At 43.7% G+C, this 23,960-nt stretch overlaps 1 protein-coding gene across 1 annotated transcript in view; it reads right to left on the minus strand.

The window, feature by feature from the left end:
* LOC137421215 (leucine-rich repeat-containing G-protein coupled receptor 5) overlaps nucleotides 1–23,960 on the minus strand; it is a 131,295-nt gene that overhangs the window by 70,500 nt on the left and 36,835 nt on the right. The window contains exon 2 of the mRNA XM_068107044.2: nucleotides 13,217–13,288. Within this exon, the coding sequence (XP_067963145.2) occupies nucleotides 13,217–13,288 (72 nt within the window). The remainder of the gene's footprint in view (nucleotides 1–13,216; nucleotides 13,289–23,960) is intronic.

Below are 23,960 nucleotides of genomic sequence, written 5' to 3' on the forward strand. Positions count from 1 at the left end.
CATGTGATGTATGTACAAGTACCTCCACATCCTTATCCTACATGTGATGTATGTACAATTATCCCCATGTCCAGATCCTACATGTGATGTATGTACAAGTACCTCCACATCCTTATCCTACATGTGATGTATGTACAATTATCCCCATGTCCAGATCCTACATTTGATGTATGTACAAGTACCTCCACATCCTTATCCAATATGCGATGTATGTACAAGTACCTTTGTGGCCGTATCCTACATGTGATGTATGTACAAGTACCTTTGTGTCCTTATCCTACATGTGATCTATGTACACGTACTCTCCATGATCCTCAGATCACTGTAAAAGATTAAAGGCTTTGGTAGTTTGTTTAATAAAGCAAAGATGCTCGTCATACGGAATTTTGAAATAAATAAGTAAACGTTAAAGGGCCATCGAGATATGACAGGTACAAAAACACGGCCTCCACAGACACAAGTTGTAGACGGTCCAGATGGTCCGAAATACATTAATATGCCAATTAGGAACACCCAAAGATGAAATAAACAATATGGAAATTTTCTCAACATTACCCCTTCACACATCCCTAAACTGCTTATAATCTCCCTCAATCCAGCATACTCCCTCCCTGCCCCCCAACTGCTTCTAATATCCCTCAACCCTGGGAACCCCCTCCCCCCAAACTGCTTATAATCTCTCTTTCCCAAGGGTACCCCTCCTCCCCCACCCTCCCAAACTGGTTATAATCTTCCTCAACCCAGGGCACCACCCCTACCGCTGGTTAACAAATTATTTGTAGAATACTAGAAGGGGTACTTGGTGTTGCCCAGTCTATTTTCTGTGGGGAGCTAAAAAACTTCCCGACAACCACCAAGGAATGGGGTTCCGACACACTTCCCTGCACCTACGATAGAGCAAAAGAAAAAAAAAACCCCGAAAATGTAACTTGGCGTTAAAAACAAACAAAAAACACACACACACACACACACAAACACACACACACACACACACAAACACACACACACACAAACACACTCCTCTTATAGTATAGACAAACAGACTTTCAACATCGTTAATGACCACAACAAACCCAACATGACCTATTGGTAACCCATTTGTTGAATTGTAATGTCCCATTAAATCACCTTTCGATATTACTAAATGTAAACATTTGGGAGATAGTTTGGTTAATAAATAAAATAAATAGCCCCCCCCCCGACCCCCCAGTGGTCTGACAGTCATCTCTTGAGGTTGTAGTTCAGACCTCTGCTGATTTGGGGGACACACATGGACATCCCTCCCCCCCCCCCCCCAACCCTCTGGGAGCCCCCATGATCTGAAATTAAAATAAATGGAAGCCTGAATGATTGTGTGGGATACTGTCTTGTATTCATGTGTCAAGTTTCAGAACAATGAGCCAGTTGATAAGGGAGTAGAAAGAAAATAGCAAAAAGTTAACAGACGGAGGAATGGACAGACATACAGACATCACGATCCGTTTTATAAGGTCATCTCTTCGAGAATTGAAATTAAATGACCTAAAAATTATCATCAACAGTCACATGATCTGAATCCATGCAATAAGACAGTTGGAGGCACCGGGGGTGGTGCAGCAACTTAAACCCTGCCTTTTCAGACGTTTCACTGGTTCATGACCATTCAGAAGACCCGTGGACTGAATGGGTGGTGACCCGATTTTGAACTGAGACACATAACTGTGAAAGGAAAGAGGGCTGACAATATTCCCTTAAAAATCTTTGGAACACATATTCAAACTGGAATGACACTCGGTAGAGCGCATACCTCCGCCAGGCTGAACACTGGTAGGGCGGATCTGGATTCGGACCTGAACCAAAATCGAGTCGGCTTGTTCTTGTCATCTAACCAACTCGTACACCTTTATTTCGTCATAACTTTTCCATAACCATTTAAGGTATCATAGGATTATATATATATATATATATATATATATATATATATATATATATATATATATATATATATATATATACACTACATGAACAAAAGTATGCAGACATCCCTTCTAGTTAGTGGATTCGGCTGTTTCAGCCACACCCATTGCTGACAGGTATATATATATATATATATATATATATACACAAAGAATTAAGTTAAGCACCCCCCCCGTTTTTTTACAACCTCGCACATTACAAGTTTGTTGTCGTCAAAACAGTGTAATATACCCATGTTATTGCTATATTTTCTGGAGAAGTGATATTATGGTCACATAAAAACATAACAATCATGCCGTTTTCAATATTTTATTCTGAATAATTTAAGGTGAAATTTTTTGGGAATTTTAGGCATATTTTCACCTCAATTTAAGTATGGAGCTATAGGTCCATCACGGACAGTGTGGATGACGTTTATGTTTTCTAACGTACAGTCATTGTTCTGAGAAGACCTCTAGCGATCTTTGCGTCAATAACGTGTGTAGGACCCACGTGATCGGATCACTGACTCAACCCTACGTCTCATAGACCCTGTAAGCCGTCGTATGCGTTGCTGTGGCAGGTTGTTCCATTCCCGATGTAATGCACGTTCCAATTCATCCAGATTGGCTATTGGAGGGACCATCTTCGCAATTTGTCGTCCCAACATGGCCCAAACGTGCTCGAGGGGGTTCAGGTTCAGGACAGGATTAGGGGGTGCTTAACTTAATTCTTTGTGTAGGGGTGCTTAACTTAATTCTTTGTGTATATATATATATATATATATATATATATATATATATATATATATATATACACAGCCATGCAATCTCCATAGACAAACATTGGCAGTAGAATGTGTTGTACTGAAGAGCTCAGTGGCTTTCAACGTGGCACCGCCATAGGATACCACCTTTCCAACAAGTCAGTTCGTCAAATTTCTGCCCTGCTAGAGCTACCCCGGTCAACTGTAATTGCTGTTATTGTGAAGAGGAAACGTCTAGGAGCAACAACAGCTCAGCCTCAAAGTGGTAGGCCACACAAGCTTACAGAACGGGACCGCCCAGTGCTGAAGCACGTAGCGCGTAAAAATCATCTGTCCTCGGTTGCAACACTCACTACCGACTTCCAACCTGCCTCTGGAAGCAACATCAGCACAACAACTGTTCGTCGGGAGCTTCATGAAATGGGTTTCCATGGCTGAGCAGCCGCACACAAGCCTAAGATCACAACGTGCAATGCCAAGCGCCGGCTGGAGTGGTGTTAAGTTCGCCGCCATTGGACTCTGCAGCAGTGAAAATGTGTTCTCTGGAGTGATGAATCGCGCGTCACCATCTGGCAGTCTGACAGATGAATCTGTTTGGGGCTTTTTGAAGTGTGTTTGGGGTCATTGTCCTGCACTGCAAGACCCATGACCTTCGACGGGGACCCAGCTTTCTCACACTGGGTTGAACATTGCGCTCCAAAATGCCTTGGTAATCTCCTGATTTCATGATGTCATGCACACTTTCAAGGTACCCAGGGCCAGAGGCAGCACAGCAACCCCAAAACATCACTGAACCCCCTCCATGTTTGACAGGTGGGAAGGTGTTCTTTTCTTTGAAGGCTTCATTTTGTTTTCTGGAAACATAGAGATGATGTGCTTTACAAAAAAGCTCTAAATGTGGTCTCATCTGTCCACAGGACATTCTCCCAGAAGGATTTTGGCTTGTACAGGTGTTTTGGAAAAACTCCAGTCAGGCTTTCTTCTGTCTCTGTCTGTGTCTGTCTGTGTCTGTCTGTGTCTGTGTGTGTCTGTCTGTGTCTGTTTCTGTCTGTGTCTGTCTGTGTCTGTCTGTGTCTGTCTCTGTCTGTCTCTGTCTGTCTCTGTCTGTCTCTGTCTGTCTCTGTCTGTCTGTCTCTGTCTGTCTGTCTCTGTCTGTCTCTGTCTGTCTGTCTCTGTCTGTCTGTCTGCCTCTATCTCTCTCTCTCTCTCTCTCTCTCTCTCAGCAGTGGGGTCCTCCTGGGTCTCCTACCATAGAACCCCCTTTCATTGAGTTGGCGACGGATAGTGCGAGTTGAAATTGTCGTACCTTGTGTCTGAAGGTCAGCTTTCTCTTGCGTCCATGTCCAGGGAGGTTGGCTATAGTGCCATGGGCCTTCAACTTCCTGATAACATTGCATATGGTGGACACAGGAACATCAAGTCAAACATCCAGAGGCGATGGACTTGTAGTCTGGAGATTGTCCATGCTTGGCTACAATCTTGTGTCTGACCTCCTCAGACAATTCTCTGGTTTTCTTTCTTTTCTCCATGCTCCATCAGGCTTTTCTGATCACCATATGAGTGTAGTGGAATGTACGTTACCCTATCATTGCTGTAAGAGTGTACACTGGACTTTCAATGTGAAATTGTTGCAAGATGAACATTTTAAAAATGCCTTCAGACTGGTATGGGAAGGATTAGAAAAGAAAAAGTGTTCCTACGTCAATTTGCGACAGTGGTGGGACTGTACCAAATCACAAATTTGGATTTTCTGCCAACAATATTGCTCGTATGCCATCAGTAATACGTCTGGTTTGATAAGTGCTCTAAAAGCAGATGTAATAAAATATGAACAAGAAGCTGGAACATCTTGGGGAAGTGACCAATATCAGCAGCTGATAGAAAAAAAGACCCTGCTGGCCAAACTGGTCAAAGAGCGTGCGGCTGGAGCAATGATTCACCTGCGGATGAGCAGAATACACCTCGAGACCCCAAACAAAGATTTCTTCAAAATGCAGAAGGCTGCCAACACTTCTCAGCAGATTCAGAGTCTACGCTCTTCCGACGGTGTTCTGACTTACCAGAGTGACATTAAACATTCACTGCAAGAGTTTTACTCAAACTTGTTTACTCCAAGAACGGTGGATAAAACAACAGAAAATGAGACGATTGAACTTCTCCCATCTCTTTCTGAAGAGCAGCAACTTCAATTGGAATGTGACATTTCTCTTGAGGAGCTCACAACAGCAGTGAAACAACTCGAAGACGGCAAGGCCCCCGGAATTGACGGACTTCCTGCTGAATCTTTACAAAGTTTTTTGGAATGTTCTGGGTCTTGCTCTAATTGAGACTTTTCCCGAGAGCCTAAATCAGGGGGAATTGCCCCTGAGCTGCAGAACAGCTGTCTTATGTCTTCTTCCCAAGAAAGGGGATTTGCAGCAGATTACAAACTGGCAGCCTGTGTCATTGTTAAATACTGACTTTAAGATTGTGTCAAAAGTGCTTGCAATGCATCTTAAAAAGGTCATAAAGGTAATCTCTTTCTTGACCAAAGGTATTGCATACCTGAACGGATCCATGTATGACAGTATTTTCTTGGTTAGAGGCTTGATTCCTATCGGTCAAACTGCGTCGCATGGTTTTCGGTTATTACTCCTTGATCAGGAGAAAGCTTTTGACAGTGTGGATTACTCATTTTTGTTTGCAGTTCTTACTAAAGCAGGATTTGGAGAAAAATTCATTTCTTGCATAAAACTTTTACAAAACAATGTATCATGCCTGCTAAAAGTAAATAACAGTCTGTCATCCTTTCCCCTTTCAGCACGGCATCTGCCAGGGCTGTCCACTGTCAGGCATGTTGTACACACTGTCCATCGAACCTTTACTGGCTCTCCTTCATACCACCTTATCTGGTTTGTCCTTGTCAAACAATTCCAAAATTGTTACGTCCGCATATGCAGACGACCTGCGTGTTGTGGTTAAAAACCAGGAAGATGTTTTTGAGCTATCCCGGTCTTTTGCCAAATTTGAACTTGCTTCATCAGCAAAAGTAAATTGGAACAAGAGCGTAGCTCTTTCTCTGTACCCAGATACCCTATCTGCATCACAAGCTTCACATACGGTTCCCCCAACTCTTCCAGGAGGAATGTTATGGAAAACGGATGGGTTTAAATACTTAGGCATCCATTTGGGAACTACAAGCTATATGAAGAAAAACTGGGATGGTTTCCTAGATAACATCAAGCAGAAACTAGCAAAGTGGAAAGGGATGCTCCATATCTTGTCACTTAAGGGACGGATAACGATAATAAACAACCTGGTGCTTCCAATCGTATGGCATAAGATCATAGCACTCCAGCCTCCTCAAGCTCTGATAACCAACATTCAGAGGGGTCTAGTTGACTTTTTCTGGGGAGGCCACCACTGGCTTAAGCCAGATGTGTTGTGCAGACCACGTAATTCAGGTGGTCAAAACCAGGTGCACATCCCAAGTCAAATAATGTATTTTCGGCTAATGACAATAAAACGTCTGCTATACAGCGAGGTTGTGCCCTGGCGTCCTCTCATGAATACCTTGTTCAGGCATGAAGGTGGAATGGACTATGACCGGGAACTTTTCCTTATGGACTTCAAGCAGGTCGATAGAGCTCGGCTCCCTGCATTTCATCGGTCTCTCCTGAATGCCTGGCAAGCTCTAGGAGCGCATCGGTTGGAGATCTCTTACAATGCCAGGAAGTTTGTGCATGAGCCATTGTTCCAAAACTCATTATTCGCTGGAATATCGACCAGCCGAGCTTTTATGGAACATTTAACGAACAACAACAACCACAACAACAGGCATTTTAAGGCCACTTTCCCTGCTAGAGCGGGGGTTAGCCTTGCGGGCCTCATGACAATCTTCTCCATTTTGCTCTATTTTATGCATCTCCCCTTGTTAACCCCCTTGCCCGCATTTCTTCTTCCACCACCTTTAGCCAAGTCTTTCTCGGTCTTCCCCATCCTCTACTTCCTTCTACATTCATTTCCATCACTCTTCTCAACCAGTCACTTTCATCCTACCTCAACACATTTTACGAACAATGGGATTAATAAAGTGCGAGATCTTATGGAGCTATCCTTGAAGCGATGGTTGTCTGCCAGCGCCGTTTCTGGAAAAATTGGCTTGCATTCAATTAGAATTGTGAGCAGGGTCATAAAGATTGTATCCCAGACTTTTTTAGATTTAAATAATGGGTGGAATGGGGTAAATGAAGAAGTATATTTTAGTTTAACCATCCCTGAACTCTCAGTCACTGCCCAAGAACAACATGGTGTGTTTTCCTCCAACAGTGAAGAATCTGGTGTGTTCCACATCACGGGGAAAAGGGCAATGTACAGCATTTGTCTAGAGGTGTACTTACCTCTGTGCGGCACCCTTAAGAAACCAGCGGAAAGAGCTTTTACCTGCAGGAGCTTTTCTCACTCCAAATTTGGATGAAATGTATAGATGTCCAATTGTCGGATGTACAGGATACCTAAATTGAAGACTGGTCCATTACGCCCTGGCCACACAGGTGTTAGTTCGGAAGTTTAACCCTGCTGTGTCTAATTTATGTCCTTTTTGTGGTCGTGTAGAGTATTTGTATCATGCGTTTATTGAGTGCAAGAGATTGTCATCTCTGTTTCTTTATCTGAGCCGAATCTTTTGTAAATTTAAAATTGTTTTTTCTGTTACAATCTTTGTTTAGGGATTTGCATGTAATACTAAGAAAAACTCTGATATTGCTTTTGAATTTTTTGCTTGGAATCGCTAAGCTTGCAATTTATAAAACCAGAAAAGCCAGATTAGGTAGTGGAGAAAATGAAAATGCACTTTTTTGTTGTATAGGGATGGTGTCAGCGCGTATAAAGCTCGAGCATGCTTATCATGTAAACATGGGGAATCTTCTTGTGTTTGAAGAGTTATGGGGCATGGGGGGGAGGGGGGAGGGGAGTGTTTTGTGCAAATGCATTGGAGATGAGGTTGTGATTTGTATGTAAAGTGGAGTTGGAATACTTTTGGTTTTATACTTTTGTAATAAAAGGACACAAAAGTCAAAGTCTCTCTCTCACCCCCTGCTGGTTGTTGGCGAGTCGTGCGTGGTTGTGGCATCATGGCGGCTGTGTGTGTGGAGCTGTGAGTACTGTGTTGTGTTGGTGTCTCTCCTATCCCCATTTCATTCCCTTTGTGTCCTTGTATGTGTTTGTGAAGTTTCCCTTTCTTTGTTGAGACGAGAGAGAGACAGAGAGACAGAGATTGTCGGTAGGCCTTTCCCCGTTCTGTGCAGTGGTTATCACGATAAAATTTGTTTTCGGTTTTTTTTTTTTCTCTCTCCATCGTTAATCCTGCATCTTGCCGGAGTATACACGTTTCACTTTAAATCATATTTATTTTCATTTGTATGGTTTAATTAATATTACTTTTTCCTGTTTTTCTTTTTAACCTCCTCATCCAGAGTTGTTAGGGTAAGACGGAGTTCCTTTATTTCAGTCATGGCGACGACTCGTTCGCAGCGAAATGCTGCGTTGGAACCGTTAACCCATAAACATGCTCAAGTTTGTGTCCCTCCTGAAGGGATTCCGACCGAAGAGATTATTTTGGCGGTTGGAGAGGTTATCGGAATTGAACATGTACAATGTACATGCTGCGTCACGTATGAACCAGAAGGTCGTGGTTTTCGTTGTGGATGAGCATCTGGTTCACGATGTCGTGAGTTCCGGGTTAACCACAGAGAGTGGTCACTTTGTTATGGCCTCCCCGATGGATATCCCTGCAAAGAAAATAATCGTCTCAAATGTTCCTCCGTTTGTGATCAATGAAAAACTCGTTTTTGTTTTGTCTCGTTGTGGTACAATTGTTTCGAGAATCTCGATGATCCCCCTCGGGTGCCACCATGAAAAAGCGAAGCACGTGATGAGCTTTCGATGGCAGCTTTACATGGTTCTTCCAGACCGTGGGGATGATACGGGTTTGAAGGTTTTATTTAAGATTAAAATTGATGACCGTGATTATCAAATATACGCTTCATCAGCGACCTTAACATGTTTTCTTTGTGGGGCTTTTGGGCATTTAAAGAGATTTTGTCCAAAAGCTGCTTGTTCAAAGTGTGGGGAATCATGACACGTTGATCGAGATTGTAAAACGGTTAACAACCCACTATCTCGTGTGGTGGAGGAGGTGACACCCAGTGTCTCAAATTTTTCCGCTGACACTGTGTCCTTGCAGAGTGTGGAGGGTAAAGAGGATTTTGTGATTGTGTCAAAAAAACGTAGAGCCTCCGCTCCTTGTGGACCCACTAGTGCCCCCAAAGTAGTTGTACTGGATACGAGTGGTGCAGTAGCTGAGGAACCTCAAGGTAGTGAGAAAAAAAGATGGATTACCTTCCAATGATGGAATTTTAATCCAAAGTGCACAAGGTGGTACGGTTCCATCAGATCGTTGTACAAATGAAGTGTCTATTAATTGTTGATGAGACGTTGGTATAATGTAAGGAGATATCATCATCATCATCATCATCACTGCCTGAGCCTCAACAAAATAGTGCGTCAATCCTTCCCAATGTTCCCACTGCAACAAATGATCAGAATACAGTTTGTGTGGCCCCGACAGAGGTGCCCGACGATGTAGTTGTACAAGATGGTGGTGTAACAGCCCCATCTCATGTCGAAGTAGATCTCCCCAGACCCAAGACCGGTCTGTAAACGAGTTGGTAAAGGTCCAAAGTGAAATGTACGAACCTGGTGGAATGCTATCTGGGCTGTCTGCTTCAGATGATGACATGGAGGTGACTGAGCCGTCACAGTCGTCACCTGAGCAATTACAAATACCCCCCGAGGTGATTGTGACCTTTCTAAACGAGACATTTAGGCAGCGAAATGTCGATTCAAAAACATTTTCCTGACTTGCTTTCCTTCATGCAAACTGCAAAGTGTATAGTTAGAAATTCTAAAGATTTTGAAGTAACAAAAGCACAAATTCATCGACTGAGGGAATTCATGACAAAAGCAAGGTTGGAACTGTCTCAACAGCAGCGAAACCCCCTTGATAAGGCATGAAAAGGAAGGAAGTGCTGCTTGGCACCTTAAACATGAATGGCGGTGGTGCTCACCATTTACGTCAGCTCCAAGTTAAAAACTTATTGTTTCAGAAACATATCGATATATGTTTATTGCAGGAAACACACATAACAGAGACTTCGCAGCCTGACTTCGCCTTAATACTGGGCAGTGCTTCTTTAGCAATTTGTCCTCTGTTTCTGCGGGAATTGCTTTCTTGCTTCGTCCGGGGTTTGTTCCTGACTCTTTTAATTTTAATGAAATAGTTATAGGACACTTAGCATCCTTCGAGGTGGTCTATCAAGGTTTTCACCTCACCCTACTCAATGTATATGCTCCTAGTAGCAGCTTAGCTCGTAAAGATTTTTTCACACGTCTGGCCAATTACCTTCACACAGCAGCCTTTGATCATTGTATCTGTATAGGAGGAGATTTCAATTGCACCTTTGAACCGAGTTTAGATAGAAATACACCAGAACCACATCCAGAATCTCATAAAGACTTATTGAATTGTTTTTCATCACTTGGTCTACTTGACGCATGGCGCATACAGCACCCTACAACATCTCAATACACCTGGTGCAGGTGCGCTAGTGGGTTAATAACACTTGCAAGGCTTGATAGATGGTATATTAATTCCACTTTTAGAAACGTACTCGTGTCTTGTAATCATTTCCCTTCTACTTTCTCTGATCACCACCTGGTAGTGCTTGGTCTATCCTTTTCTCAGTCAATTCGTAAAAGTGCGTATTGGACTTTCAATACCAGCCTGTTGGAGGATTGCTGTTTTAAGGATGCTCTTCGTACTTTTTGGGAAACACTCATCCAAAGAAAACCTTGTTACTCTTCTGTTCAGTTATGGTGGGATAACGTGAAAGCCCAAATTCGCATCTTTTGTCAATATTTTAAGTCCTTTTCCACAAGCAACAGTAAGATTGCCGTCTCTCTCTTAGAAACTGAAATTTTACACTTAGAGGAAGACTTGGCTAAGTCTCAAAATGGCAGGAAACTTCAGTTATTATTGGAGAAAAAGATTATTTAAGAGAACCGATTCATGAAAAATAATGGGGATGTCAGTTAGACTCAGAATTCAAAATGTGAAGTTCTCCGACACCCCAAACAAAAGTTTTTTCCAGTTAGAACGGGTTAAGAAGTCCCAAAGGCAAATGTTTTCCTTGTTAGACGCTAAGGGGAATATTACACAAAATGAAAGTGATGTTAAGATGCTTGTGAAAAGGTATTTTCCTGGTTTATTTGTGGAGAAAGCTGTGTGCAAAGGTATGGTTGATGATATGACGAATTACCTGCCTTCGTTGTTTTTTTTTTGTTTTTTTTTGTATGCAGAATCGAGGCTCGTGAAAGAGCTAACATTTATTTCACAAACAAATCAAACAGACAAACAAAATATATATAAAGAGGGAGCAGAAGACAAGATGGGGAGAGAAGGGGAAGCACACAAACACAACATTTGAGAGCAGGGAGATGTGTGGGAGGGAGAGGGCTTGGGGGGAGGAGGCGTGGGAAGGGGGGGGGGGTGGAAGAAGTATAAAACTCAAGGACACCAAGGACTTCCAGGACAGAAGTTGGCATTTCAAAAAAGCTGATTTGGGGTGAAATTAGCGGGGGTAGAAAAGATCAAGGTTTTGGAAGGGGGAAGATAAGAGATGGTGGTGAACAGCTGTTTTAAAGACCTGGAGGGTGGAGTGGGATTAAAGAGAGTGAGGGAGTTTGTTCCAGAGGCGGGAGAAAAGGGGAGTGAAGGAGTGAAGGTGAGCAGAGAGTCTTGATTTTGGCAGTTTGACCATAAGAGGGTTTGCCGGCAGATCTTGTGCGACCTGTAGGAATATTTGGGGGACAGAGCCCAGAGAGAGCTGGGGGGGGGGGGGGCAAGGCCAGAGAGCAGTCGGTAGAAGACGGAAAGACCCTTGGAGTTAGCTTCATCGTGGGAGATTCCAATGATTCTGAACGCTTTGGTTTCTGCAGCGTGAAGACGAGCTCGGTGTGAGGCAGGAGCACCAGCCCAGAGGGGAGAGCAGTATTCCATTGAGCTGTGGATGAAAGCCTTGTATGTGGTGAGGAGCTCAGGTGTGCCAAGGAAGGACTTCGCACGACGGAGGATGCCCAGTCGGTGACTGGCTTTGGAGGCCAGATTTGAAATGTGGTTTTCCCAGGAAAGATCATGACAGATAGTGAGACCCAAAAGCTTGAGTGACAGAACTTCTTGGAGAGGATTATTCAGAAAGTGGATGGGAGGGTTGTCCAGTCGGTCATTTCAGAGAGACATCGTAAGAGTGTGAGATTTGTCAGGATTGAAAGACATGTTCCACTTGTTTGCCCAGTCTGTGATTTTGTCCAGGTCTGCAGAGAGTGAGGAGGCTGCAGACTGCCGATCTGAGGGATGAGGAATGGAGCGGCAGAGAGTGGAGTCATCAGCAAAGAGATAGAGAGGATTTTCAAGAGAGTCAGAGAGATCATTGATTAATGATCAATGATGAGTTGTGACCAGTGTTAAGGTCTTGAAGAGCCGTTTACTTTGGAGGAGCTCAGCACAGCTCTGCATAGCTTTGAACACGGAAAAGCCCCTGGGATCGACGGCATTCCAGTGGAATTTTTCACATCTTTTTGGGACATTTTAGGTCCAGAAGTACTGCTGGTGCTACAAGAAAGCCTATGCTCTGGCATACGACCCCTCAGCTGTAGAACAGCAGTGGTATGCCTTCTCCCAAAAGGTGGTGATATCCGTCGGATAGAGAACTGGCGCCTCATCTCATTACTGTGTTCTGACTACAAACTTTTTTCCAAATTGCTGGCCAATCGGCTAAAGGTCGTCATTGGTACTGTTGTTCATCCTGATCAGAGTTACAGCATTCCGGGAAGATCAATCTCTGATAATGTCTGTTTAATTAGAGACTTGATTGACTGTGGCCTTAAGGAGGAAGAGGGGCATGGGTTGATTTTCCTAGACATTGAAAAGGCTTTTGATAGCATTGATCACACTTACATGTTTCGTGTTCTGCAAAAGTTATTTTGAGAAGAGAAGGGGTTAAATACTTACGTGTTTATCTTGGACCCAATCAGCACTCCCATATTAACACAACCATCCGAGGGACAGAGTATACATTGATGCCTCACCCTGCCAGCGAAATACCAGGACGATAGTAAAGATTGCTCAGACGTACTCATACCTGTAAGCTATCCTTATCATAGTTTGTCAAAGCTGCATAATGTAACCACAACCTTTTAAAGTTCACCACAAATGGATCTTTTAAACCTTGAATGTGGGTTATGTTGAAGTTGCTTGCACCTGTTCCTACTAATGAAATGTAAGTGCATTACCTGTGCACCATTTTGTCAGACTGCAAATGGGAAATAGTGATCGAGTGAACAAAAACAGGGAAATGAATAGCTGGAGTGAATTGAGAGCACGATGGAGTGAATGAGTAGAAAAAGAATGATACGTACAGCTCTCTTAAAGCCTGCAGGTGGCTGAAAGCAGCAGGAGGTAGAGATGTGAAATTGTTCATGCTCAGATCCCTGTGAATACAACAGACACACACACACACACACACACACACACACACAGTTATGATGTAGTCACAATGGTTGCAAATGAAGGTAGGCCCACCCATTCATCAATGTACCTCTTGGTACATGGTCTGGACACCCCCATGTTCTGGCTCAGGGTTTTTTAAACCACCAAGGTGAGTCGGTTATTAAACCGGATACCTTTTGATTGGGCCATGGATATGGTAAACGTGTAGTATCGTGTCCACGCCCAAGGCTCCAGCCGAGTCACCTGTCTGTGTGGCACAGAATGCATTTCACGGCACAACGAACAGGTTCCACCTGCACCCCACAGGAGCCGCATACCGGGGATTTGCCCAAAGCCAACCCTGGGGCGGTCTCAGCACCAACAAAGGATTTATTCATAGGAAACGTGAGGTGTGTATGTGTGTCTACACTTTCGTGTGTGTGTGTCTACACTTTCGTGTGTGTGTGTGTGTGTGTGTAGGTGTGTAGGTGCGTGTGTGTGTGTGTGTGTGTAGGTGTGTAGGTGCGTGTGTGTGTGTGTGTGTGTGTGTGTGTGTCTGCACATTCATATATGTGTGTGTGTGTGTGTCTGCACTTTCATGTATGTTGTGTGTGTCTCTACAATTTCATGTATGTTGTGTGTCTTACACGTTAATGTAGATGTGTGTGTGTGTGTGTCTACACTTTCGTGTGTGTGTGTGTGTGTGTGTGTGTGTGTGTGTGTGTGTGTGTGTGTGTGTGTGTGTGTGTGGCTGCACTTTCATATATGTGTGTGTGTGTGTCTACACTTTCATGTATGTGTGTGTGTGTCTGCACTTTCATGTATGTTGTGTGTGTCTACAATTTCATATATGTTGTGTGTGTCTTACACGTTAATGTAGATGTGTGTGTGTGTGTGTGTGTGTCTACACTTTCTTTCATGTATGTGTGTGTGTGTCTGCACTTTCATATATGTTGTGTGTGTCTCTACAATTTCATGTATGTTGTGTGTGTCTTACATGTTAATGTAGATGTGTGTGTGTGTGTCCATACTTTCATGTGTGTGTGTGTCTATACTTTCATGTGTGTGTGTGTCTATACTTTCATGTGTGTGTGTGTCTATACTTTCATGTGTGTGTGTGTCTACACTTTCATGAAGGTGTGTGTGTGTCTCTCTACACTTTCATGTATGTGTATGTTTACATTTTCTTAGGTGTAGTATGTGTAGTGTGGAGTGCGTGTAAAGGGTGTGTAGAGGGTGTCTGTGTTTAAATTTTCATTGGTATAGTGTGTGTAGTGTAGAGTGGGTGTAGAGTGTGTCTGTGTGTGTCAATTTGTAGTGAAGGCAAGGGAACAACACCAAGGTCCATATGCTTTTTGTGGATCTCAGAAAAGCAGACAACTCTATTCCCCATCAGGGTGTTTGATTGATGCTGAATAGCACTTCCTGTATTGGTAAAAGCTGTTCAATCCCAACGTGATGGAACGAAGGCAGAAGTCACAGTTGATGAAAATGCATCACAAGGATTTGAAGTCACGAGTGGTTTGCACCAGGGATGTACTTATCGTCCCAACACTTTTCAACCTTTATTTAATTCTGGTGCTTGAGAGATGGAGCAAACGATGCCAACCCTTTGGAGGTGGACGTGCTGCACAAATGTCGTGCTACTCCCTAAATCAGTGGGTGAATGTCACAGTGGAGGTTAGTATGGAGCATGCTAAAAAGGCACCGCTAGGGGAGCGGACTAAGGTCACAGTTTACATCAGAGGGGACATCATGAAGGTAGTGACCGATTTCAGATCCGTCCTGGTAATCATGTCATCACATGGTAGCATCACAGAGGAGGTAGAAGTTAGGATTGCCCGTGCCTCGATTAACCTTTGGATCGGTCCGACGCAGACCTGTATGCTGGGACAATGATCTTTCCCTGAAGATGGAAAGAATAGTTTACTGTGCTGTAGTGTGGGGTTGAGGCATGGACCAACAGGAGATGTCTCCAGGAAGATCGAGGCCTTCCACAAAAGATCGAGGCCTTCCACAAAAGATCGAGGCCTTCCACAAAAGATCGAGGCCTTCCACAAAAGATCGAGGCCTTCCACAAAAGATCGAGGCCTTCCACAAAAGATCGAGGCCTTCCACAAAAGATCGAGGCCTTCCACAAAAGATCGAGGCCTTCCACAAAAGATCGAGGCCTTCTACAAAAGATCGAGGCCTTCCACAAAAGGTGCTTCTGAGGCATATGAGGTATGGGTAAGCGTCAACAATGGTCACGGCATATCAGTATTGTACAAGTAGGGAGACAGTTTGGGATGGAGGAGTTAAGAGAAAATATTAATGCAGCCAAAAGACTTTGCTGGCTTGGTCATCGATCCCGGAAGGAAGACAACCACATCCCTAAGAAACCCCTATTTGGATGGTTGCCACATCAATCACCGCCCGGCACATGGAACCAAGCTGAGATGGAGAGACAAAGTGAGACAACATCTGAATCCGTTTAATAGTGATGAAGACAGCTGGTTACATATTGCTCAGGAAAGAGATTCTTGGAGAACGAATGCAAATAAAGCTTGGATGTCTGTACCAATAAGAGAGTGGAGATGCACAGAGTGAACCGCAATGCTGACAGTTGTGCTGTTGGCAGACAAGAACTGACAACAAGTATTCTTGTCAATGTTACATGCGATACATGTTAGAGACCCCCCAAAAGAAGACAACATATTGCAAGACATAAAAACCTGATAACTCGTCGGAGATGGGACAAGCCTGCCAACTAGCTCAGTCTGCCACTTGGGGTGGAAAGACATCATCCATCCCCATAAGATGGCCTACTTTAAGGGTTCAAGGTGTGTGTGTGTGTGTGTGTGTGTGTGTGTGTGTGTGTGTGTGTGTGTGTGTGTGTGTGTGTCTGTGTATGTGTGTCTGTGTGTGTAAAAGATCAGTTAGCATGTTGACTAAAAGTGACATGTATCGACAGAACATCAAACAAACATCGGTACAGATTTTAAACTACAGCGAAAAATTTGAGAGCTGCCACGTATAGTGTCGTGATGGTTTCCCCCATGAGAGAACCCCATGCCATGAGGTCACTAATGGACCTCAATGTAACCATCGAGAGAGGTTGACCTTTTGACGTTTGGCAAATTATTATTCCTGCCGTGCCTTTGCGTGAGTGTCTGTCAATGTCAGACAGTCCAATGTCGAAGCTATTCACAGAACGTGGGTTGTCGAAGCCTCATTTGTGCAAATGTCGTGTGTGTGTGTGTGTGTGTGTGTGTGTGTGTGTGTGTGTGTGTGTGTGTGTGTGTTTGTGTGTGGCTGTAAATACATACTGTACTGTAATTATATACTGTAAATACATACAGTAAATACTTCAAAAAGTATTCACACCCCTTGACTTTTTCACATGCTGTATTAAAGCCTGAATTTAAATAGGATTAAATTGAGATGTTGCGTCACTGATCTGCACATAATACCCCATAATGTCAAAGTGGAACTTTTTACGACGTAGCTCTTCGGGCAGAGCCAGAACAGTGTTTGTCCATCTGTATATATGTACGTATGTATGTATGTATGTCCCCTCAAACGTATACCAATCAGAGCTGAGAATCTGGTCACATGACAGGGTGATGTGATTACGTCTGATGTCATTACGGCGGTGCTGCGGCTGACTCCACGCACCACCATTTTGTTTTATATGCCGTTCAGGCCGAACTTATTGTCGAACCTGTCATATATCACAATCGCCTTGTTCTACCTTTACGCTTTTCATTCAGTGCGTTATGTCGGTCGGGTAAAGCAATATCTAGAGTCAGGTAGATCTGAATAGGTAACATGCTTCGACTGTCGCGATAGGGAATCTACCTTGTAATAAGTTCTGTGTCGTCCGGTTTGTCGGGTTAAGATGTATACCTGTGAACATACCAGGATGTTCGTGTGCTAGGTAGTTGGGGATTAAAGATAAACCCCTGTGCGTCAAACCTGGTCGTCAAACCTTTGTCCTTTATGGCAATGCACACCAACATAGACACTTAGACAGGCCCTTAGCGCAACATTAAATAATTCCCTTCCCTGACAGTGACTTCAGAAGGAACAGGCAAGGAAACCAGGCCAGGACACCGCCGATGATGGCCGCCGCCAGCTACACCTCCGGCAGGCCTCGAGTAGCACGCGCTATGACCACGCTACAGGCCTGTGATTCGGTGGAGGGCACTGATTGGGTGGCACGCCAAGGCTGACGTCACCGCCGCAAGGTTATATAGGGGCGCGCCGAACGATATTTTCCCTCTTGCGGGTCTTGCATTTCAGCAGTGCGGTCTTGCGCAACACGTCTTTTTCTTGCTTGCACAGCTTCCTCTGGCAGCTCTAACTCTCTTGCGCACGTCCTTCCCTGGCTGTCTTGTGCTCTCTGCGCTTCCCTGCTTGGTCTTGGGAGGTCCCTGGTGGACGTTGGCTCGCCATCTGCGTGGTGCTTGAAGCGGTGCTCGGTGCTGGAGCGAGGGACCTCGTGGGTGTATCGGGGCCGAACGGAGCCGTGTTGGACGGCAGACAATACCAGACGACGGACAGATAAGGACGTACCACATTTCACAATATAACGAACGTTTTCTTTTCCTTAATTCATATTCCCTCGTCTCGTATCCAAAATCTGTGTGTGGGGACATCACGATTAGGATATTTATTACCGGCTCGTGCTTTTCCCTGTCCCGATTCTGATTGCAATAAACCCTTGTATTATTTTCCATTCCCTGCAAATCTTGTGCCGTTTGAGTTCGTTCGCCTTCCACAGTTACGCGCTCCCGCTTCTTCCTCTTCCCTTCTTCTCTTCCCGCGTTTGATAGTAAAATCCGTATTGATCGTCGCCTCAAGTAAATCCGTTCTGGTAATCCGCGAGCCCTGATATTAACTGAAGGGTTCGCACGACAGTATGTATGTCCCCTCAAACGTATACCAATCAGAGCTGAGAATCTGGTCACATGACAGGGTGATTTGATTACGTCTGATGTCATTACGGCGGTGCTGCGGCTGACTCCACGCACCACCATTTTGTTTTATATGCCGTTCAGGCCGACCTTATTGTCGAACCTGTCATATATCACAATCGCCATGTTCTACCTCTATGCTTTTCATTCAGTGTGAAACACAAACAAACCGATTGTTAAGATGACCATAAAATATCGAAAGCATCGGTGTTACGTCTCTTCCACCAATAGGTACATATAGGCCTAAGGCGTTATGACTCAACGTCCGCTTCAGACAAATTAAACCCAGGTTTCTTAATACAGTGGTATCGTTTCAGTAGTATCGTTTTCGTAATAATAATAATGTTATAGTAAATATAACCATAACACTTTAATCCCAATGTCGTGAATCGAAAGTTGATGGATTGAAGCGGTGTAACCGCGGAAGTAAGGAATTCACCTGTTTTTTAAAAATAGTATAATTTTCATAATAATAACATAACGTTATTATTATAGTAAATCTAATCGTAACACTAATCCCTTTGTAGTGACTGAAACTTGACTGGAGGTTATATTAAATGTATATCTTCTATATATTAAAGTAGCGGAAGTTTTGTGTCCGGCCGTCATGCTACGTCATTACGTATATTATGTCGTTATGGCGTAAACACCCGCTCACTACAAGAGCGGCAGGAAAGGTCATTCCTCTTTGGGGTATATAGATTACAGTCTCTCTATGATCGGGTCTCAAGAACATTGGGTGTGTGTTCATTTACCAAGTTTCTTGTGGAGAGATCACCAAGTGGTTAAGGCATTTGAGTAAGCACTCCATTCAAAACCGTTAAGGAACGGCTGGCTTGGCAAGCGCTAGCTAGCTGCTTGGTAAATGAATACACCTCCAACCCTTGTGGGGTATATAGATTACAGTAGATCTTCGCTCAGTTCTGAAAGTAATCTTACCTCATGGATGTCTGGATTCCTCCAAATTTTTGTTTAATGTTATAAACAGCATTAGCGACTGTTTAAAAAGCTAATTATGTGTGTTTGTGGTTTATAATATTTTACAAGCCCGGCTACGCCGTTGTTAGACTTTTAGTCTTGTTTTTTTTTTTAGAAATTGTCAAAAAAAAAAAAATTAAAAGCTGAAATGTCTCCAGTCAATAAGTATTCAACCCCTTTTCTATGACACTCCAAATTGAGCTCAGGTGCATCCAATTTCCTTTGATCATCCTTGAGATGTCGACAACTTGAGGGGAGTCCACCTGTATCCAAATCAATTGATTGGACATGATTTAGAAAGAAACACAACTTTCTATATAGGGGTCCACAGTTGACAGTGCATGTCAGCACGAAGCTCGACCAGGTAGTCCAAGGAAATGTCCGTATAACCCACGAGATAGAATTGTGAGGAGGCAAAGATCTGGGGAAGGGGATAAAACAATTTCTAGTGTTGAAAGTTCCCAAGACCACAGTGAGCCCCACGTTTAGGAAATGGAAAGAATATGGAACTACCCAGACTCTTACTAGAGCTGGCCATCCGACAAAACTGAGTAACCGGGGAAGAAGCACCTTGGTCAGGGTGGTGACCAAGAACCAATGACCACTCTGACAGAACTACAAAGTTCCTTGGCTGAGATGGGAGAACCTGCCGGAAGGACAACAGTTTCTAGGCTTAATGGGACAATGGCCAGACGGAAGCCACTCCTGGGAAAAAGCACATGACAGCACGCCTGTTTGCAAAAAGGCATGTGAAGACTCAGAGCATGAGGCAAAATAATTTGGTGGGTGGGAGGCCATAAGAAAACAGACAATGCAGAAACGGTGAATGCTAAAGCATAAAACCAGTAAATTCTAGTAAACCAGTAAATTCCAGTAAAAACCAGTAAACGGTGAATGCTAAAGCATAAAACCAGTAAATTCCACATTCCTGTAGCACCTTCAGTCGCACGTCAGACATGGACAGCAGGTTCGTGAAAGACAGGTTAAAAAAAAAAAGACAAATGGGAAACCATGGCACCAACAAATTCCACATTCCTGTGCCACCTGGAGTCGAACATCAAGCATGGACAGCAGGTTTGTGAAGGACTGCCATGAAAAACATACCCGTTTGAATGGTTCTATACCCATTCAATGGTGAATCTGCATATGACTATCTCCGCGAATGTCACGCTTAGAAAGAAGAATCCGTCGCGGCATTTCGTCATTCACTTGAACTCAATATCTCTTTTTTCATTCCAAAAAGCATAACTCCAATCACAAATTAAATAGCATTAATATAAAAAATAAACTTTTACCAACATTCGTGACATAAACAAATATTTAAATCCGGAGGTGGAGTAGTTCCGTAAGGTTGGGTGAATACAATTTCAAATTAAAAATCGTAATTGTATTCACTCAATTCTAAACGTCATTCCAATCATAAATTGATACTTTAACAAAGTACTGTTTTAAATGACGGTTGTATTGGGATATTATCAAACCAGCTCATTATTGTCATCTGTCCACTTCTGGATTCGGTACAGGTTCGTATCGAGTTAATTTCAAAATCATAATTTTATTGAGGAATTTTTGAAACCTCCTACCTACCTTACAACATCCGCTGGGACCCCAAAACGTTCCACAGGGGGTTTGGCGGGGCTAGCCCCAAAACTGAGGGAGTAGTTTGGAGATGGACAGACAGACAGACACTCCTGTTTTATAATATGCATATACTGTCTTCCGAGCAGAGCTCATCACCCATCTCACACCATCCCTACAATGAAGCATGGTGGTGGCCATGTCAAGCATCATGCTATGGGGATGCTTTTCAGTGGCAAGGACTGGGAGAGTTGTCAGGATAGAGGGAGCAATGAATGGAGCCAAATACAGGCAAACCCTTGAGGAGAACCGGCTTCAGACTGCAAAAGACCTTAGATTGTGGCGAAGATTTACGTTCCAACAGAACAATGACCCCAAGTATACAGCCAAAGCAACAATGGAATGGCTTCAGAAAAGAACATGAAAGTCCTTGAGTGGCCCAGCCAAAGCCCAGATCTGAATCCCATTGAGAATCTGTGGAAAGACTTGAAGATTGCTGATCACCGACACTCCCAATCCAACTTGACAGAGCTTGAGCAAATCTGCAAGGATGAATGGGAGAAACTCTACAAATCCAAGTGGGCAAAGTTGATACAGACACACTCAAGAAGGCTCGAAGCTGTAATTGCTGCTAAGTGCGCTTCTGCAAAGTATTGACTCCGGGTATTGAATAGTTACGTAAATTAGATATTTCTGAATTTCATTTGTAATTTTGTAGAAATTTCTTTAAAAAAAAAAATCAAAAAATTATACTGACATTATGGGATATTATGTATAGATCTGTGACAAAAAATATATCTTCTTCTTCTATATACACGACTCACAATAAGTTAGGGATATTGCCAGGTTCTTCGGTGTGGTTGATTTTGTGTATTAATTATGTTGAAAAAAGTTGTTGGTCCTAATTCTATGGTTATTAATGTGTGAAAAAACACAGCATTCTTTATTTCAATACCCTAACCCCTATAAAAAAAAAATAAACTCACTCCCACAATATCCCTAACTTAGTGAGTAGTGCATATAAAAGAAAATTTTGTTTGTTTGTTTGTTTATTTGTTTGTTTGTCTGCACGTGCTAATCTCCTGAACGGTGAAAGATAGGAGGAAACCTCTGAAACAAAAAATGTCGGGATGGGCCCCGGGAAGGTTATAGGCTAGGTGGCGAGGCCGGTCGAGGCCGCCTCGGCCGGGCTGAGACCATTTCGCAATAAATCTTCTTCTTCTTAAAAAAATTATCTTGAAGTACAACTTATCCACTTAATATGAATATCTGACTGATTGCAACACATGCTTTCAAAATTCTCTCTCGCGGGGCCCGACAGAAGAAAGAACAAGGAATCGTTGAGCACTAACTGATACTGGGCTTGCGTCAGACCTATGTATAGAAGATTAAATTCATTCAAAAAGAACCCGGGCAGTCTGGTGCAATACTATTCAGCTAGTATTTAATAAATTTTAAATTCAAGCCACAACACAACAAAATGCGAAAAAAGTCAAGCAGTGTGAATAATTTTGGAAGGCACTGTGTGTGTGTGTATGTATGTGTATGTATATATATATATATATATATATATATATATATATATATATATATATATATATATATATATATATTGTTGCGGATATGAGGACTGGTTTTTTTGATTGTGTTGTATTGTGGTAAATTGGTGATGAATATTGCTCGAGTCTGCGCCTCCTGCCTCCGGAGCTGTGTAAAGGTCAAAAGGGCGTCCCATAATTAGTCCACAAGCATACACGTCAGCCAATCATAGAATACCCCTGTTCGATAGTTATATCTTATTCTGTGTTTTAGGGTAAGGCTGTGTCTCCCATTAATAGAAGTACTCCATTGCACCAAGTGAAAGAGATAGATTCCCTTCATTCCCATTCCCAAAACCTCCATTCCCCCTTTTCGTCAATTGCCAACTGCATTTTGGGCGGTTTTCCCTTCATCCGCCATTGACCACGAGGCAGGGTTTGGGAAGAAAGGCGGGTCCCCACCTCGTCATAGAGGGGAGGAGTGAACCAGCCCTTGCCGACCAACCCAGAACGAGGGGTTGGCTTTAGAGGGCGGAGAGAGAACGTTTTGGGGAGGTTCGCAAAGGGTCAAGGGTGGGGCGTATATAACCCGAGGCAGAGGCCCCCGGAGAGAGTCGAGGAGGGAGGAGATCAGAAGACAGAAAGGCCTTGAGTTGGACTAAGCAAGAGAGGAAGTTGTTGGACTGGGTGGGACTAAAAGAGAGAGAAAGAGTCCTGAAGCTTGTGAGGGAAGGAGAGAGAACCCGTCACACCAACCCCCCACCAGCCGCGTTGGCTCCACCAAGCGTTCACCTCCACCAAGGCTCCACCAAGCGTTCACCTCCACCAAGGCTCCACCAAGCTCCGCGTTGGCTCCACCAAGCGTTCACCTCCACCAAGGCTCCACCAAGCTCCGCGTTGGCTCCACCAAGCGTTCACCTCTACCAAGGCTCCACCAAGCTCCGCGTTGGCTCCACCAAGCTTTCACCTCCAGCCATCCACCTCCTGCGATTCCTGTCATCATTCCCCGCGTGAGTCTGTCTTTTGTTTGTTCTGTCCTGGGTTAATTAAGACTGTAGGTAAGCTAGTATTTTCACTGTGTCACCTGCGTCTTATGTGCTGTAAATAAACGTGACTGCTTTCTTTTTGCTTATGTGTGTAAATAGTAAATAAATTTAGTAGTACAGTGGAACCTTGACTTACGAGTGCACCAACTTACGAGTTTTCCGAGATACGAGCCGTCGCTCGGGCGGTTTATTGCTTTGAGATGCGAGCTGAGATTTGAGTTACGAGCTTACGCCACCCGCCACCAGGTGGGTTCCGGTCACGTGGTTATCTTGCCGTGCAAGCATATCTGCCGTATATCGCTGCTGTTTTGTTTTCGCATGTTGGTTATTTTGGAGCTTACGCCAGCCGCCACCAGGTGGGTTCCGGTCACGTGGTTATCTTGCCGTGCAAGCATATCTGCCGTATATCGCTGCTGTTTTGTTTTCGCATTTTGGTTATTTTGGAGCTTACGCCAGCCGCCACCAGGTGGGTTCCGGTCACGTGGTTATCTTGCCGTGCAAGCATATCTGCCGTATATCGCTGCTGTTTTGTTTTCGCATTTTGGTTATTTTGGAGCTTACGCCAGCCGCCACCAG

Source organism: Myxine glutinosa, chromosome 1 (assembly GCF_964187855.1).
Source record: "Myxine glutinosa chromosome 1, kmMyxGlut1.1, whole genome shotgun sequence".
Classification (NCBI taxonomy): Eukaryota; Metazoa; Chordata; class Myxini; order Myxiniformes; family Myxinidae; genus Myxine; species Myxine glutinosa.